Here is a 15,791-nt window from a genome sequence, read left to right as displayed (position 1 = left end):
TGGTACGGCGACCCGGGGAGAGAGGAAAAGGGAAGGTACATGGTAACATTCCATACATTTTCATGACACGCGAAGACCAGAATCGCAGGGAGAAGGGATTTACTTCGCTCGTGAACATAAATTTCGCAAAGAGTCGATCGCAAGGAATATCCGCAAATAGTTGAATTTCTTTTGCAATTGATACGATCGACGTAGATTGGAATGATTGATGTGGCAGGTGAACTTGATGAAAAATCGAGTTTCATCGAAGATTTGCTTATGTGCCACGAGTATAATGCATTTCTGACAGAATACTCGCCGGGTAGACATCGACGTTTTCACAAATTATTAACTGCGGCAATTTTTATTTCGCCATCGCGGTCATGCGCCAAGTTAGCCGTAATAACGTCAAATCCAATGCACTCAAGTACGACGTTGTCAATATATAAATTTTATGCAGATTACGTTAATGCAGCTGGCTGAATATTTCGCAAAGCCAATAATCAATTTATCGCCGATACGGTTAGTATAAAAATTGCCGCGACGGAAATGGATTACTCTGACTGTTCGAAATAATCCTCATTTCCTTTTTCTTTTTATTTTACAATATAATTCATAATGCTTAGCAGACGTTATGCTCGTTTGACATTTCTAGACCCGACGTAGGTCTACCTTATATTAGTTAGCGCTGAATAATTAATCCGAACTACCCGGTTATTTTCGCTTCACCTGGTCGGTTGTCTCCAAATTTAATTAAGCTAATTATTCGACGACATCAGAAATATAATTTAGTTTTGCTATTGAGAAACGTCAGGAGTAACATCATCTACCCGTTCGTTTATTATAAATGCAATTAATTTTTTTGAGAACGCGCCCCGACACCGTTATTCCGCTTTATTATTCTACGCTTCTCTCGCGCTTGTTCTATCAAATCACCTCGCGAGATATCGGATCATCTTCTACCTGACTTTGACGTTCCGTATACTCACGTACGCCTCTGTGCAACCTGAATATTTGCTTGAAACTGATTACACGACGATCAACATAGGCAAGCGTATTTAAACTCCAAATCCTCCGAACTCAATTTATTTCGATCTACGGAAGGGAAGTGATTTGCTACCCACATGCCGGGAGGGCAAAATGAAGAAAAATATTCCCTGAAACGACCCGCGCTGCGCCGAGGAGAACACGAGCATAATATCGCGAAACGAGATACTTTTTTCTGTTATTAAAGGAATATGCATTCGGTAAGATAGAAACATTACACTTGGCTTCACGTTGGATAAAGCGTTTTCGCCTTTACATCAACGTTATTATATCCTTATACCGTGACGTCGAATTCCCTGTTAGAACCGTAAAAGCGTTCTCGCGATAAGACTTCGCCGTGTCGACCATCCGTGGAATCTTCAAATCCTCAACACATCTGTCCGCCGCGCTTGCTTTTTCACACGCAGTTTAAATTTAGAACCGCGAAAGTCAAAATAGAGGATTGTCAAAAATAGAAATTCGCCCGCGCGAATCTCTTCAGTCGCCGGCGGTTAATTTTTTTATCCCATAAAATAGCGAGAACTTCGTGAAAAGAGTAACGTATTAAAACGGGGATTATCCTGGATGTCGCGGTTTAAAGAAAACTGTGCACGAAATGGCAAAATTGTCCGAAAAGCTCTTGTCGAATATAAGCACAGCTCTGTCACATTCATCGAAATTGTTTTAACAAAGGAATTCCGTTTATGGATCTTCCTGGTTGTCACGAAAGAGCTATTTTCGAAATATCACTGGTAATTCAATTAATTAACAGCTCCTTACTCTTTCAAAATTTAATATAATTACGTATTTTCGTAGCAAATAGGAAGAAAAGGATTTCTTTCTTTTTTTTCCTTTTTCTTTTTCTTTTTTTGTTATATGTACGAGTGCAAAAATTTAAATGAGATAAGTTGAGAAGCAGCAGAAAGGGCGACTCTAAAGAGAAGAAAGAGCACGGGCGTTATTTCAACTTTTAAGATAAACACGGAGAAATTCTAGATAGACAAGAACGATAACGACTTACCTGTTAAAGTTCAAAGTAATTTACATTGATAATCTTGTTCAAAATATTCTCGAGTTTAGCTAGTACTTTGAGAAAAATCTTTTACTAAATTACAACACAGCACGAAGAAATAATGTTCATTTTTTCATATTCATTTTTCTGTGAGAGATTTTACAAATGTTAAATCTTACTTAAATTTTACATATAATTATACGTATTAGTTATATTCTATTTATACGAGAAACTGGCTACAATTAAATTATATATTTCTTTCTGTTACAGATCAACGCAGCTGCATTCATCGTCATCATCGAAAGTGCCATCACCGCCGGTAAAAATAATTTTACGAACCGCAGCCGGTTCGTCAGCCGTTCCGGCAGTTCGTTAAGTATTCGGACGGAATTTTTTAACATAGGACTTTCTTTTAAACGCGAGTGCCGACCATGGAACGCGCGAAAGTGATCGTTGAGTAATTTTCGCGATTATAAAATCACGGTCGGGATATTCGCGAGTGACTTGTGCGCGGAAGGATGACTCGACACGTCCCATCTGAGAGGAGGAGCAGGCTCGGGAAGGGCATCATACATCGGCGGAGCAACTTATAGGTAAATATAAATTTTTTTTTTTAGAAAATCTTTATAAAAATAAAGCTTTACCTTTAAATTAATTTAAATACTAACATGTCTACAATAATATGTTTTATTTTGTGTTACAGTCACCGGCTGAATTTTACAACTCCGCTGAAGCTCATGCAGATTGGTAAGTCGCATGATTTTTTTTTTGCAATTTGTAATCTGATATCTTAAACCGATAACACGTCGTCGACCACATATTATTCAATTATAATGACGCGCACAAATCGGGATTTTTTGAAAAATAACGCACGCGAAGCGTAGATAACTCTTTCCGAGCTTAGTTTTATTCCGAATTTCACGGAGGATCACTATTGCTGCGGTACTTTCTCTTAGTATTTAAGGCCAAAGGGACAGACGTGACCAGTAATCCAATATCTATAAATCGCTTTAACCGACGGATTGACGACGATGAAGATCTCAGAATTGCAGATCCGTCCCGCATCGTTCTCGCGGAAAATGTCGTCGGCGACGCGCAAATATTTGCCTGAGCTCCCGTCTTGTTTTGCATATGATACGCACGCATGAATATGCATGCCGTTTAAGAAATTGATAACGACCCTTCTGCATCCCCGGGACCAAGGATGCGTCTCATCCGCGACGAGAGATTTCCGAGGGGGGTTGTGCGCAGCTGCCGGCGCTTAGAAAACTGTAGTTAACAGAAATTGCCTTCCCAACCGGAAAAATGGAATTGGCACTCTCCAGAACGCGCGAGGTCAGATTGTCATTCGAATGCATCCGCAACGACTAGACAACTCCGCGTAATAGCATCATTTATTGCAATTTTACGCGCTTACATTTTTTTTATCATACTTAAATCTCTTTTAATCTGTCTTTCTTCCTTAAATTTTTTTTTCTTTTTTTTTTTTTTTAATTATATTCTACTTTATACATTTTGCAAAATAGCAGATAAAAGTCTCGTCTTCATACTCGTATCAACAACGTTCTACTCGCGTATTGCTCCAAAGCAGTCGCTGAACAAAATTCGATTACAACGTTACATATACATACGTACGTGGACATTATCGTGAGTTCGCACAATGCAAATCCACTTCAATTCAATCGGAACTCCATCGCGACGAACTCCTAGACGAGGAGCTCCTAGGAGTACTTTGACGCGTCGCGTATTCGTTTTCGTTTCCAAAGAATAATGCGAAATCGCGTTCCGTATCAGCCAACCAGCTCGTTGCCGAACGATAAGACGAGTATCGTCGAATTGGGTCATGATAAAAGCCTCGCAATTTCGATGGGAGCAAAATGAGACGCGAAAGGGAAAAGGAAAAAAAATGGGGAAACATCGCGAAACGTCCACTCCCTCGGGGTCGAGTGTTTGCGGTAACCTTAAACCTTATCTGATAAAGACGCAACAGAGACCACCCTCGGTACCCTTGGATCAGCTTTCCCTTATTTCCTGAGCATCAACGTGATACCACGCCGCTCGAGATTTTTTTTTTTGTCGAGAGACCCTCTTTAAGTCGAGAGGGTTGATCAATGTTGTGGAAAGCGTCGAAGATATTGCATTTTTATGTAGATGTATAACCACAGCATAATAAGCTATCTGGTAAAAATTCAGTAATTAAAACTTTCATTGAGCGAAGGAAATTAACGAACTCAGCGTCGAGAAAGCAATTTCCGCTAATTGTAGATATGACGAATTGAATATCCTATGGTATTCTACGATTAATACCACGATGTTAGAAACTATCAATTGAAATTAAGGCAATTTCGTTTTAATTACATTAATTAATCGCGTCGGTTAAAATTATGTTAGCACAAAGCCATACACATTTTTTTTTCTAATGCTAATAATTAAAATATACAAAATAATAATTCGATGATACATGAATTTTTTGCGATAGAAATCTTTATGCAATTTTTTATTTCGCATCAGCTTCGATCGACGATTATAGGTTTAATATACATATAGCTCGCGTATTTCATTACAATAAAACTGCGGTGATAGGATTTTATCGTCCTGAAGATGCCGCGATAAAAAGGAAAAAGAAAACGAAAAAAAGTGACGACGCTTTCTAAGAATTTTTCCTCCCTTAACCGGATCACGATTGCTTCCGGTCATAGGAGTCGTATCAAGAATCGTAAAGCTAAAGTTTCAACGCCCAGAATGCTTTACGCATGTGGCAATAAAGTTTACGAGGCGGAGACACGTGCCAGCTTCTAGCATTTACACAGTCGTAATTTTAGCACTGTGTGCGTATAAACGTCATTGATACCCACCTACTAATATACCGCTTTTACGATTTCGCCGAATCGCTTCACTCTCGATCTCCTGTCGATCATAAATAATAACTCGTCGGAAATCGCTTATTAAAAATGTCACTTTGACTACCCAGCTAACATTCTTGGACAATTTTCAATTTATTTAAAAAAAAATTATACATATCGGTTCAACTCATACCGTTTTCGCAACGTACCGCAACGTACCGATTAAACTATTGTTCTTTAATCAGCTAATTGAAATATCAATTATTATCCTGAACCCCTGAAAATTATTTGGACCTCTTAAATCAACGATATAACCTGACAACAACTTGATGTCGTGCAACGCGATAACGATTCGTAACCCTCGACGTAATGAGCGTTCGACGTGGAACAAGTGGCATGCATAAACGACGAGCAACGATAGTAATTAATCTTGCTGAAGCGATTCAAACGAAAACGCTCGACTCTAGAGTACCAGCACTCGCAATAATCGTTTACGATGACGTTCCCTAGCAATTTTTGCCGTCGCGGCAAGCAAGCCGATTTCGTAATCCAGGCCAATTCATTAGCAATCGCTCTTATCAGGACGGTTTTGTTTTAATCACCGCCTTGCTCCTGGGCGCAATTTCCCGTTTGCGAAAATTAAATGCCAAAACGAAAATTTTACACGGGCTTTAATTCCAAGACTAAATTTCCTCAGACAGGAATCGTGTATCTTCCGCTTTTCGTGACGGATAAGAGAATACTCCCGGCGTCTTATGAAAGATCAACGTATAATTATTTTTCGCGGAAACGATTTTGCCTCACGAATGTTTAACTCCATTTCACTTTTGCGTACGTAAAAATAAAGATTGCTAGCAATCACATTAGAGGGTAAAAATTTATTTTTATCTTTGATTCTGAATTTTGAGAAAGTGCGTTTTCGTACGAGTGTTAGAAGATGGAACTTAAGAGACTCCGATGCTCTAGAAATATATTGTATAACAAAAGACAAATTTGACTTTTTTTTTTTCAATATCGCAAAATGTAAAAGAGCAACGTCGCTGTTCGTTAAAGATATTGCGTGACAAAAGCGAGAGAGTTGCGAGTTACTGCAAATTCCGGAACAATGACAGGCTAAACACACGTGGCGCAAATAATAATGCATTGGCTTTGACGTACCTGTGGCTATGCATAATTCCGTGATACTAAGTTGTAGAACTAATTAAACTTCAGTCTGCCAAGAGGCAAAGTTAGGCAGTCTCCTATTTCAATGATTGGTTTCATGAAATCCTGTATAATCACACTGCAAGAAACCCGAGATCGTTAAAGTTGAAAATATAGTTTAAAAACCGGATATCATCTAAAAGTAGTTTGCTTATTTTTCATTAAAAAAAAAAGAAAAAAAAATAGAAAAGCTAAGACAGTAAAATGAAGAAGAATGTGAATGATTACTTGCGCGTCGCACATTTCGGATATTCTTTTTTTGTTGTAAATTATTACGCTTCTGATTTACGCTTATTGGACATGATAGGCAATTAATTACGTCAGAAAAATCCTCGAGTAATAAATCTTCCGGCAGAAAGACATCTTATTTCGTAACATCGAAACATTGTAAGCACCGAGTTAAGTTAATTAAAAGGGGAAGAAAAAGAGAGGAAAATGAGCTGAAACAACAAAAGCTGAAGTAGCCCAGCCAATTCAGCGGGATTGGCGAAATGATTGAAAGAGGTAGCAAAAGCGAGAATGAGAAAATAAAACCGCGCCACGCACCGGTGAATCGAAACGGCAAATATTTGGGGCTCCTCGGTATACGCCCGTAGGAGAGACTAGAACGACACCCTCTTTTCTTAATATCACCATTCGTCGACTTGGATCCTCTTGTATATCAGACTAAAGATTTCCCTCTAGATGTACCGAGCACTTCAACGAAGATTACGTTTGCGAGTTAAGCGGTCGTAATGATAACGAACGGAGATTTCGGCGCAACGGAGATTTCGGCATCCCTTGGCAGGACGAGTCCGCTCATTTTCCGAAACGAGATCCTTAATTATTACTGTCAGACTTTTGTGGATTTCATTTCATATAATTAAGATGTAGCAGGAATTTACGGAGAATATATATCGCTGGTATTCAAATTCAATAATGTAAGAAGTATAACAGGAAATTATATTCGCGATAACTTGACGTTAATTTTTTTAGTCATTTATTTTCTATAATGAATGTTTATTTGTTCGACGTGGTGCGATTCGATATCGAGTCGACGGTGTTCGAGAAATAAGGCCTGTACGTAAAATATTTTAACATTTGATTAATTAGATAATCTGATATCGTGATATATGTGCTTGGGTAATTGATTTTGCCGAATCTAAGGATATTTCGCGCATTGCTAACTATTATCGATGAGCGACGGGACTGAAAATTACTCGTGGGAAATTCGAAGTGCTCGCTCTTCCGCGCACTGTAGCTGATAGCGTTATTACATATGTATGGAATGGAATCTTGCTTGCCACGTGTGGCACTAGATTTACCGAGCTTATATGCTATTGAGATTAAAGCGGTGAAACGCACCTGACGTAAAAAGAAAAACTGGGTTTGAAAATAAAGGTTTCCAACCACAGTTCTCGACGAAACAGTCACGACGAATATCGATAAATTAAAAAATTTTTGGGTAATTACTATTGAGTGATTTACGGGCGACGGCGTTTGACATCCTTCCTTCCTTCCTTCCTTCCTTCCTTCTTTCCGTGACGGTATTCTGGATTATCCTGACGTCTTGTAGCACTCAAAATCACTCGACATAACCTTTTCTTTCTGAAGCACTTTATTCGAGGCACGAAACGCGGCAAAAAACGACGAGTGGAATAGCTCAGGAAAATACGCGTAATTACAGAGCGATTAGAAACACGTCCTCGCGCCCGAGCCTCCGCAACTAGACTGAAGTAGCCATTAGAGATTTCGGCCCTTGGAGGAAAAGAGACAACCGCGTAAAAAAAGTGAGACGGCGATAGGTCCGTTCGTCAATTGAACGCTGTCCTTTTCGCGCAGAGTTTTCGGAAGCCGAGCTCGACGCCGAGTTCTGATTACGCTTTTTTTTTTTTATTTCCTCGCCGAGCTCGAGGCGTCTTCCCGCAGTTTTGAGTCAATAGATCCAATACCATTAAAAAATTACCGACATATCGATATACCTGAGATTTATTTATCAAAAGATTAAATTTTATTTCGTACTTTATTTTGAAGTATTAAATTTATTTCAATTTAAACAATAAAACGGGAGGAGAGAAAGAAGAACAGTAGATACGATTTATGTATGGTGCCTTAGGTATGATAGATACGTCAACGTGAATATATCAGAAATCATATATAACGTCGTGCACCTGACAGGAAGTTATCAGACTTTATAGACACGATGGAACTAGGCTGCCTTTACGATAAAGTTCGACCGAGTCTTTACAGTTAGAAAACCGACGATAACGTAAACGACGTGATAGATAGGAGTAGAAGTCACGAGAGGTCACGAAAAGACCGAGGAGCGACGGATGTGACGATACTGCAACGTGATTTCTCCGCCGATATGCTCATTAATTAAAACCGGATGAAGTAATTAAGCCCACGGACAATAGGGGCAGACGAGTGCTGAACCGGAAATGCGATTACAATTAAACCATAATCACAGACGGGCACTGACGCGCGCCGAAACTGGTTAATCCGTTTTCTACAAAGACCATATTCGTGTAACATTCATAATGAAATTACCACGTGGCAAGTGCACTTCCCCACGTAGAATTAACTGTTATACAGACGCAGCTGGTTTTGTATGTTAATGCCTAGTTTGTACATAAATGTCATTAGTATATTGGTAGAAATTTATTAAATGTAATTGGATTTCACGTGAATTTACCGCCAAAGCGTTATTTATTACCATTTAATTCATTATTATTTTAGCTTTGCATTAAATATTCATTTCAATGCTAAAATATATTTATTTTCTTTATTTTTGTATATGTATAATTCAACATTTTTTAAATTTCTGTATTCTTGTGAAGGAAAAAAAAAACAAAGCAAAGAAAATACTTTTTTCCTCGCAGTTATTTGATAAATTCCTAAATTTTCGAAAAATGTGGAAGGAGGGAATTGATATGAAAAAGTTAGGAAATTAGAATAAAATGTACGAAGGAAGTAAAGTTGTCACCGACAACCTGCATAGAAAGTGCCATCGCAAGTTATACCATGAATGTGTCATTCACCTCGAGAATGAGCGTTAATAATTTATTTTATACCGCTTGTAAGATCGATATGTGCACTGGTACATGGCACGGCACAGGGTGATCTAATTATATTTGCATAACGACGTATAAGTACGTTCAAACGTAGGAGCGTCGACCGTTTTACTAAACGACTATTGATTATTTCATATTTATTTCGCAATTACATCGCGAGTCATAAGCCTCGCGAAACTTTTAGTTAAAAAAAAAAAACGTGATTAAGTTAAAAAAAATATCGCCTGATTTTAGATAAAAGAAACAATCCAACGTGCAATTTCGTTGTTTTATTTAATGTATTATAATACAAAACGTAGGTAATTTATTGCAGATACAATTTTTCTTCATGTTTTTCATATATTATCGTCACGGTGCTATGATATACTCTATATAATGTGATAATACACAAAATTATCGCTCTTTTCCTTCTGATTATCATTATTATTAATAAAAGAAAAATTAAATTATAATGTTGCGTCTTTTTTAAATAAATAAAGTAAGAAAAAATTTCGCAATTAACTTTGGAATATTTGGTCTTGTAATACTTGTCTATTAATAATATACTTTATTACATGACAAAATGAGAATGGATTAAAATTGCAAAACAATTATTACAATATTTAATACGCTTTAATAAAAAGAAGAAAAAACACAAATTGCTTTGAAGCTACTTACACATTATAAAGACACTTTCTAAATATTATAAAGAAAATTAATCTAATGGAGTCAATTAACCAGCTCGTTTATGTCTTAAAATGTCAGAGCAACCTTTATAAAAATTATATAGGTTATGTCTACGTGTAATCGTTTTCTTTTTATTGTAGTAAACTGCGTCATAATTATTACGAGAGCGACAGGTTTATTCGCTATCGCTACCTCCACTTCCTGACACTGATTTTCTAGATACCGGGGATGCGGAACTATAAAAGAGAACAATATTTAATGTACCATATATAAAGTATATATATTATTATAACTGCATTATTTGAAAAAGATAAACTTACCGTGCTGAGCCACTGGGGCTACGACTTCGAGAACCGCTCTTCGACCTAGAGCGAGATCGTGATCTGCTACCGCTTTTGGATCTTGACTTAGATCTCGAGACAGATTTTGATTTAGATCGTGAGCGACTTTTGCTTCGCGATCGACGTTCTTCCGAACCTGAACGCGAACCACTTTTAGATCGGGACCTTGATCGCGATGCGCCTTTCTTTGAACCATCCGGTGATCTCGACTTCGACTTTGACTTTGATTTTGACTTTGACCTCGACCTCGACCTCGATCTCGATTTCGATCTAGAACCACTCTTTCTTGAACTCGACCTTGATCTTGATCTTGGTTTTGATCCACTTCTTCGTGACCCACTGTTAGACCTTGATCGTGAGCCACTTTTGCGTGAACCTGACCGTGATCTTGATCTACTTTTGGCTGACCCTGATCTTGACCCAGATGCCGAACGACTTCTTGATCTTGAAACGCTCCTGGATCTGGATTTAGAAACAGATCGCGATCGAGAGCGTGAGCGTGAGCGTGACCGTGACCGTGAACGAGATGGAGATCGTGAACGGGAAGCAGAACGCGAACGCGAACGCGAACGCGAACGCGAACGCGAACGCGAATGCGAACGTGAACGTGAACGCGAACGCGAACGCGAACGTGAACGCGAATGCGAACGCGAACGCGAACGCGAACTACTTTTTGAACGACTCCCAGATTTTGATCTTGATCGAGATCTCGAGCGTGAGGCACGAGAAGCTTCAGAATCAGACACGATTCGTCTGCTGCTATGTGGTTGATTCTCGTTTCCACTTTCGCCTCTGGAACAATAGAAATGATTACAAAGTTTAATACAGTTAATTATAATTTTGTTAATTTTATACTAAACTAAAAAGTTAAAACATATAATCATATGTCAATATTTAGTGTAGTTTAAAAATCATAAATATAATGCCAACTCTAATAAGTTAAATTAATTCTAATTTACTAATCTATATATGAAATTACAGATAAACATATGATATTTAAAACTTTCTTGCTTACCCGCTAGCGATTTTAAGGCCACCCGTATCGCTATCTGACTCACTCGTTGAAATAGTTTCCTTCGATTTAACCAATTTACCCTTAAGGGTTTCAACCGTGCCCTTACGCGATTTTTCTTTCCTAGTACCCGCAATTTTTTTACCACGCTTACGTTTCGGTTGATCACTGTCCGATCCTGCAAAATTTTATTTAATAATTAAAGTAAATAATATTATACGTATACTACATAAAGAAATACATTAATTTTCTTACCACTATTGCCACTTCCATCCTTCCTGCGCCTGCCTCTACCTCTGCTCTTTCTCTCTTTAGTTTCACCACTTGGCTTCCTCTTACGCTTTCTTTCTTTTGGCACTTCTTCTCTGCCTTCGTCTCTTTCAGATCCTCCACTATCACTGATATATTGATCAGTTCGAGGTCTCTTACCTTTTCGTCCGGGTTTCTCTACAGGCATTTCACCAAATACCAGCGCGTTTTTAGTCTTTTCGACGTATTCTTGTCGTTTTTGCAACATCTCTTCTTCTTTCTGACGACGCATCTCTTCCAGCTTACGTTGTTCTTCCGTCTGACGCATTTTGAAAGCTTGCCTGTAAATTTAAATTCCATGATAGAAATTTGAACAAAATTATCGGTAGTAAAAGCAACAAATACCTTTCTTCTTCTTGCTTTCGTCTCAACATCTTTTCTTCCTCGTCCAATCTTCTCGCTCTAGCAACATGATACTGTGCTTGGGATAACAAATCTTGACACCTCCGGGCTTCACTTTCAGCCAATTGTTCCATCCGGTCGCCATGCGCTGACAAATACTGAAAATATTTGTGTGAAAGGCCCAATTCGTGAACTGCCTGTAGTACAGTAGTTAGAGTTGATTTTTCATCTTTAAGAATTTGCGTGGCCAGACGTTGGAGCACGAGAGCAATATTATACAATAAAACTGTATCTTGTGGAGCTACACGGCGTGCCTAGAAATATATTCATAATTTAAGATTAAAAATTAAAAATAAAAATTAATCTAAAAAAATATTCGTGTATCATTACTTTTAATAGCGTCAATTTCGCTTCCTTCAGCTTGCCAGCTTTAAAATAAGCTCTTCCAAGATATTGCAAGACTTCAACATGATGATATTTATAGAATTTGCGTAGACAGTTTTCATACTGCAATGTAAATTTTAAATTAATTATTTCTCATACAATAATGATATAAATATTGGTTATTTACCATTTGAATGGCACTGACGAATTGCTTCTGCTCCACGTATATATGCGCAATGTTCAGCCAGACATCACAGAATTCTGCTGTTGCTTCGCGTACCTGAGCAAATATGTCTCTAGCTTCATTTACGCAACCTTTATGCGCAAGTACTGCGCCAATACCATTCGCAGCCCAAATATTCTTCGGGTCGTTTCTTAAAACCTAAAAATTACAATCGTGATTATAGGTGTTCTAATTAATTAAATATTACTTGTTACCTGTTTATACATGGCTAACGCTCGATCCTGATGCCGCTTCTCCCTTTCCTTATCTTTTCCACTTTGGTGCAAAGTTTGCAACCAAATGTTTCCTAACGCAATTAAAGAGTAAGCGTCAGTGCTTGTTGTTGGGTTTTTCAAAATTCTCTCGAATTTCTTCTGGCCAGGGCCCCATTCCATCTTGGCCAAATGCAAATTACCCAACAGTGACCACGCGTCCGGATGTTCGTTATTGATTCTCAAGGCGTCTTTGAACCAATCGGACGCCTCGTATATCTGTCCTTTATCTCTGGCCATACAACCGAGTCTCAAATAACAATCGACGTAATTCGGATGTTCTTTCAAAATATCTTTGTATAGTTTCTCTGCTCGATCAAATACACACAACGCCTCATTAAGGCGCGCTAAATTATACGTCGTGGTCACTGATATCGAATTATAATAAACCGAATCATGTAGGGCGTCCGCTTTTGAACGCGCTAGAGATTCTTCTAAATTTTTTCTGGCTTCTTCCAAGTTACCGAGCCTGAAAATAAAACGTAACATAATACATAAAGTAAAAGAAATAATAAAAATATATATTAAATATACAATAAAAAAATATATACCTGTAATGCAATGCTCCTACGTTATTTAAAATTTCTGGCGGTATGTCTGCTTGAACTTTTTCTTTTAAAATCCTAGTTGCGGTTCCATAAGCATTCAAAGCTGCGGTTAAATCACTTTGCTCCAATATCTGTGCTAACTCGATCCAAGCTTCAACGTCATCGGGAAATTGTTCCGTTACTTTTCGCAAATGATTTTTTGCAATATCGCGTTTCGATTGAGAGCTTGAGTTAGCGTAGAGCGAACCAAGAATCTTCATAGTTTCGTAATTTCCAGGTTGTGCTTTTAAAACTTTTTCGAAGCATTGGGCTGCCTTTTTATAGAAGATAAAATTATTTTACTTGCCAGTGCGAATAATTTATTATTTTTTATAACGCATATATATACTTACATTTTCTGCATCTCCGCGATAAACGTACATTTGTCCTAAACCAAAATGCGGCAGTACAAATACGGGCGGAGCAAACTGTGTTGCCTGATAGTAATATTGAAACGCTTGATCGTAATCGCCCTAAAATAATTGTATTCATTAATTTGCCATAATGTATCATGGCGGTCAATTAAATGTAGTTTTATCACTTACTTGAACATGAAATGCTCTTGCTAATTGATAGCAACTTTCTGCTCGCATGGCTTCGTTTTCCGTATTATGAAATGCATGCAGTGCTAAATGTTGAACCTTATTATAATCCTTTTTGAAAAAGAAATGATTTGCTAAATGATTCAGCACCATCGGATTTGTTGAATCTATCGTATACGCTTTCGATAACATTTGTACGCCGGTTCTTATGCTTTCGGGTTCTTGTTGATTCAGTTTCAAGACTGAGAGGCCAACTAGTGCCCCAACACATTGCCCATCCAAATGTAAAGCTCTCTCAAATGCAAGTCGTGCTTTCTCTTGATTATTTAATTTCATAAAACAATGTCCCATTCCTAGTCTGACTGCAGCTGGACAATTTGGATTAGTTCTAAGGGCTTTTTTATAAAATGCAAGAGCACCTCTGTAATCTTTCTTATTAAAAGCGATGCAAGCTTTGCCAAGTAAAGAAGGAATATTATTTTGTGATTGATTTAAAACAAAATTAAATTGTGCGTCAGCCTGCTCCATTTTGTCACCTTCAAGCAGACAGAAATAAGCCCGACCGAGCAAATGATTCTACAATATAAAAATAACAGGTTATTAAGTTAAAGATAACATGTTAAAGAAAAGGTTATTTATATTAATATTGAAATCATATGATTTTATGTACCTGATCATACATGATAATCTTGTCAGCTGTTGTATATAACAAAGTAGCTTTTGTAAAGAGATCTCTTTTTTTATCTTTATTTTTTTCTTTATTGGCTTCCTGAACATAGTAGGCAGCCAACATATCAAGTGCACGCATTTGATCTTTTTCATAATCACGGTAATCAATATTTGCATCAATACGAGAAGATTCAAGTATTTTAATAAAATCATCAATCTTTTGCTGTTTATAATATTCAAGCTGAAACAACCAAATAAATTAAAACACTGTAATATAAATTTTTCGATTATCTACATTCTACATACAGCCAAATTGACCCAGATAGTAAGTTGTGCATGTTCCTGCCGCAAAATTCCCAGGACTTCATCTCCATCTGGCAGTTGATCTAAATAAAGTTCTATAACCTACGAAATTAAAAGCAACAATATAAATTTTTTACTTTAGTCATTTCTTATATCATTTTACTCATATATTGTCACATAATCACATTATCAGTACTCAAATTTAAAGAAAATTAAGACAGTTTTTCTTTAAATTCTATTAAAAATAAATACTAAGTGCCAAGCTGTTGAAACGATATATCAGAGTACACGTAATACGTATGCCGTCTTGTATAATGATATTTATTTGATTAGGGGAAACGTATCTCTGAATTAGGTTAGGTGCGTATTGATATCGCTAACCACCGTAAAAGTTCTCCGCCCCTCACGACTCGACCGATTCTCTTGCAATCAACATCTCGTTACGGAGCATAAAAAAATATGAACTACGCGATCAATGAAGAATATATGCTTACCTCGTCTGTATCACGAAGCGGTATCTCTATGGAACCCGCCATTGCAACTGGGTTAAACTCAACTAAACTGCCTGTACTGGGCAAGCGGGCAACAGTCTACACGCAGTACACGCTTCACGATTGCACTAAGCAAGTAACGTCTCGTAGCGGTTTTTAAGGGAATTAAAGCCACGAAAGTGCCCAGTAGTACGAATCGTCAATAAATCAAACATCTAATTTATAGTAGTATACCTCAAGTTTAATTAGGAGAATTTATTCCTTTTTCTTTAGTTTTAATAAAAATTCTTTATAAACTGCCACCGTCATTATTTGCAATTCGAGCAAGATGTCTCATTTAATCAGACGAATTATTTTTATTTATATAAAATTTATATAAAATTATACGTTATATATTTTTTAAATTTCATTAAAAAAATATATATATGTATATATAATTTTTATATTTCAAATTTATTCTTTCTGTATATTATTACGCATTCAATAAATGGTTACATAATAAAGCGACGAATTAAAACAGCAAAAGGTGCACAA

The 15,791-nt window shown here is 37.2% G+C and overlaps 1 protein-coding gene across 1 annotated transcript; it reads right to left on the bottom strand.

Annotated features, from left to right (window-relative positions):
• Window positions 1-9,370: 9,370 nt before the first annotated feature.
• LOC139105833 (RNA polymerase-associated protein CTR9 homolog) lies at window positions 9,371-15,454 on the bottom strand. Its single transcript, XM_070662132.1, has 14 exons — window positions 15,261-15,454; window positions 14,770-14,868; window positions 14,465-14,704; window positions 13,798-14,370; window positions 13,606-13,725; window positions 13,217-13,527; window positions 12,609-13,134; window positions 12,358-12,552; window positions 12,177-12,293; window positions 11,790-12,100; window positions 11,391-11,725; window positions 11,139-11,313; window positions 10,103-10,915; window positions 9,371-10,018 (listed from the first exon to the last, which is right to left on the bottom strand). The coding sequence occupies exons 1-14, from the start codon at window positions 15,300-15,302 to the stop codon at window positions 9,958-9,960; spliced, it is 3,918 nt and encodes a 1,305-aa protein (XP_070518233.1). The 5' UTR covers window positions 15,303-15,454; the 3' UTR covers window positions 9,371-9,957.
• Window positions 15,455-15,791: the final 337 nt, after the last annotated feature.

This window comes from Cardiocondyla obscurior, linkage group LG09 (assembly GCF_019399895.1).
Source record: "Cardiocondyla obscurior isolate alpha-2009 linkage group LG09, Cobs3.1, whole genome shotgun sequence".
In the NCBI taxonomy this organism is placed as follows: Eukaryota; Metazoa; Arthropoda; class Insecta; order Hymenoptera; family Formicidae; genus Cardiocondyla; species Cardiocondyla obscurior.
This window is presented reverse-complemented; position numbering and strand designations above follow the sequence as displayed.

Excerpts from the sequence above, each read along its gene's own strand:
- LOC139105833 (XM_070662132.1), bottom strand. The coding sequence starts at position 15,302 with ATGGCGGGTTCCATAGAGATACCGCTTCGTGATACAGACGAG. Across the intron at positions 13,726-13,797 it reads CAAGAGCATTTCATGTTCAA|GGCGATTACGATCAAGCGTT; the intron begins GTAAGTGATAAA and ends CAATTATTTTAG. Across the intron at positions 10,019-10,102 it reads AGCCCCAGTGGCTCAGCACG|TTCCGCATCCCCGGTATCTA; the intron begins GTAAGTTTATCT and ends TCTCTTTTATAG.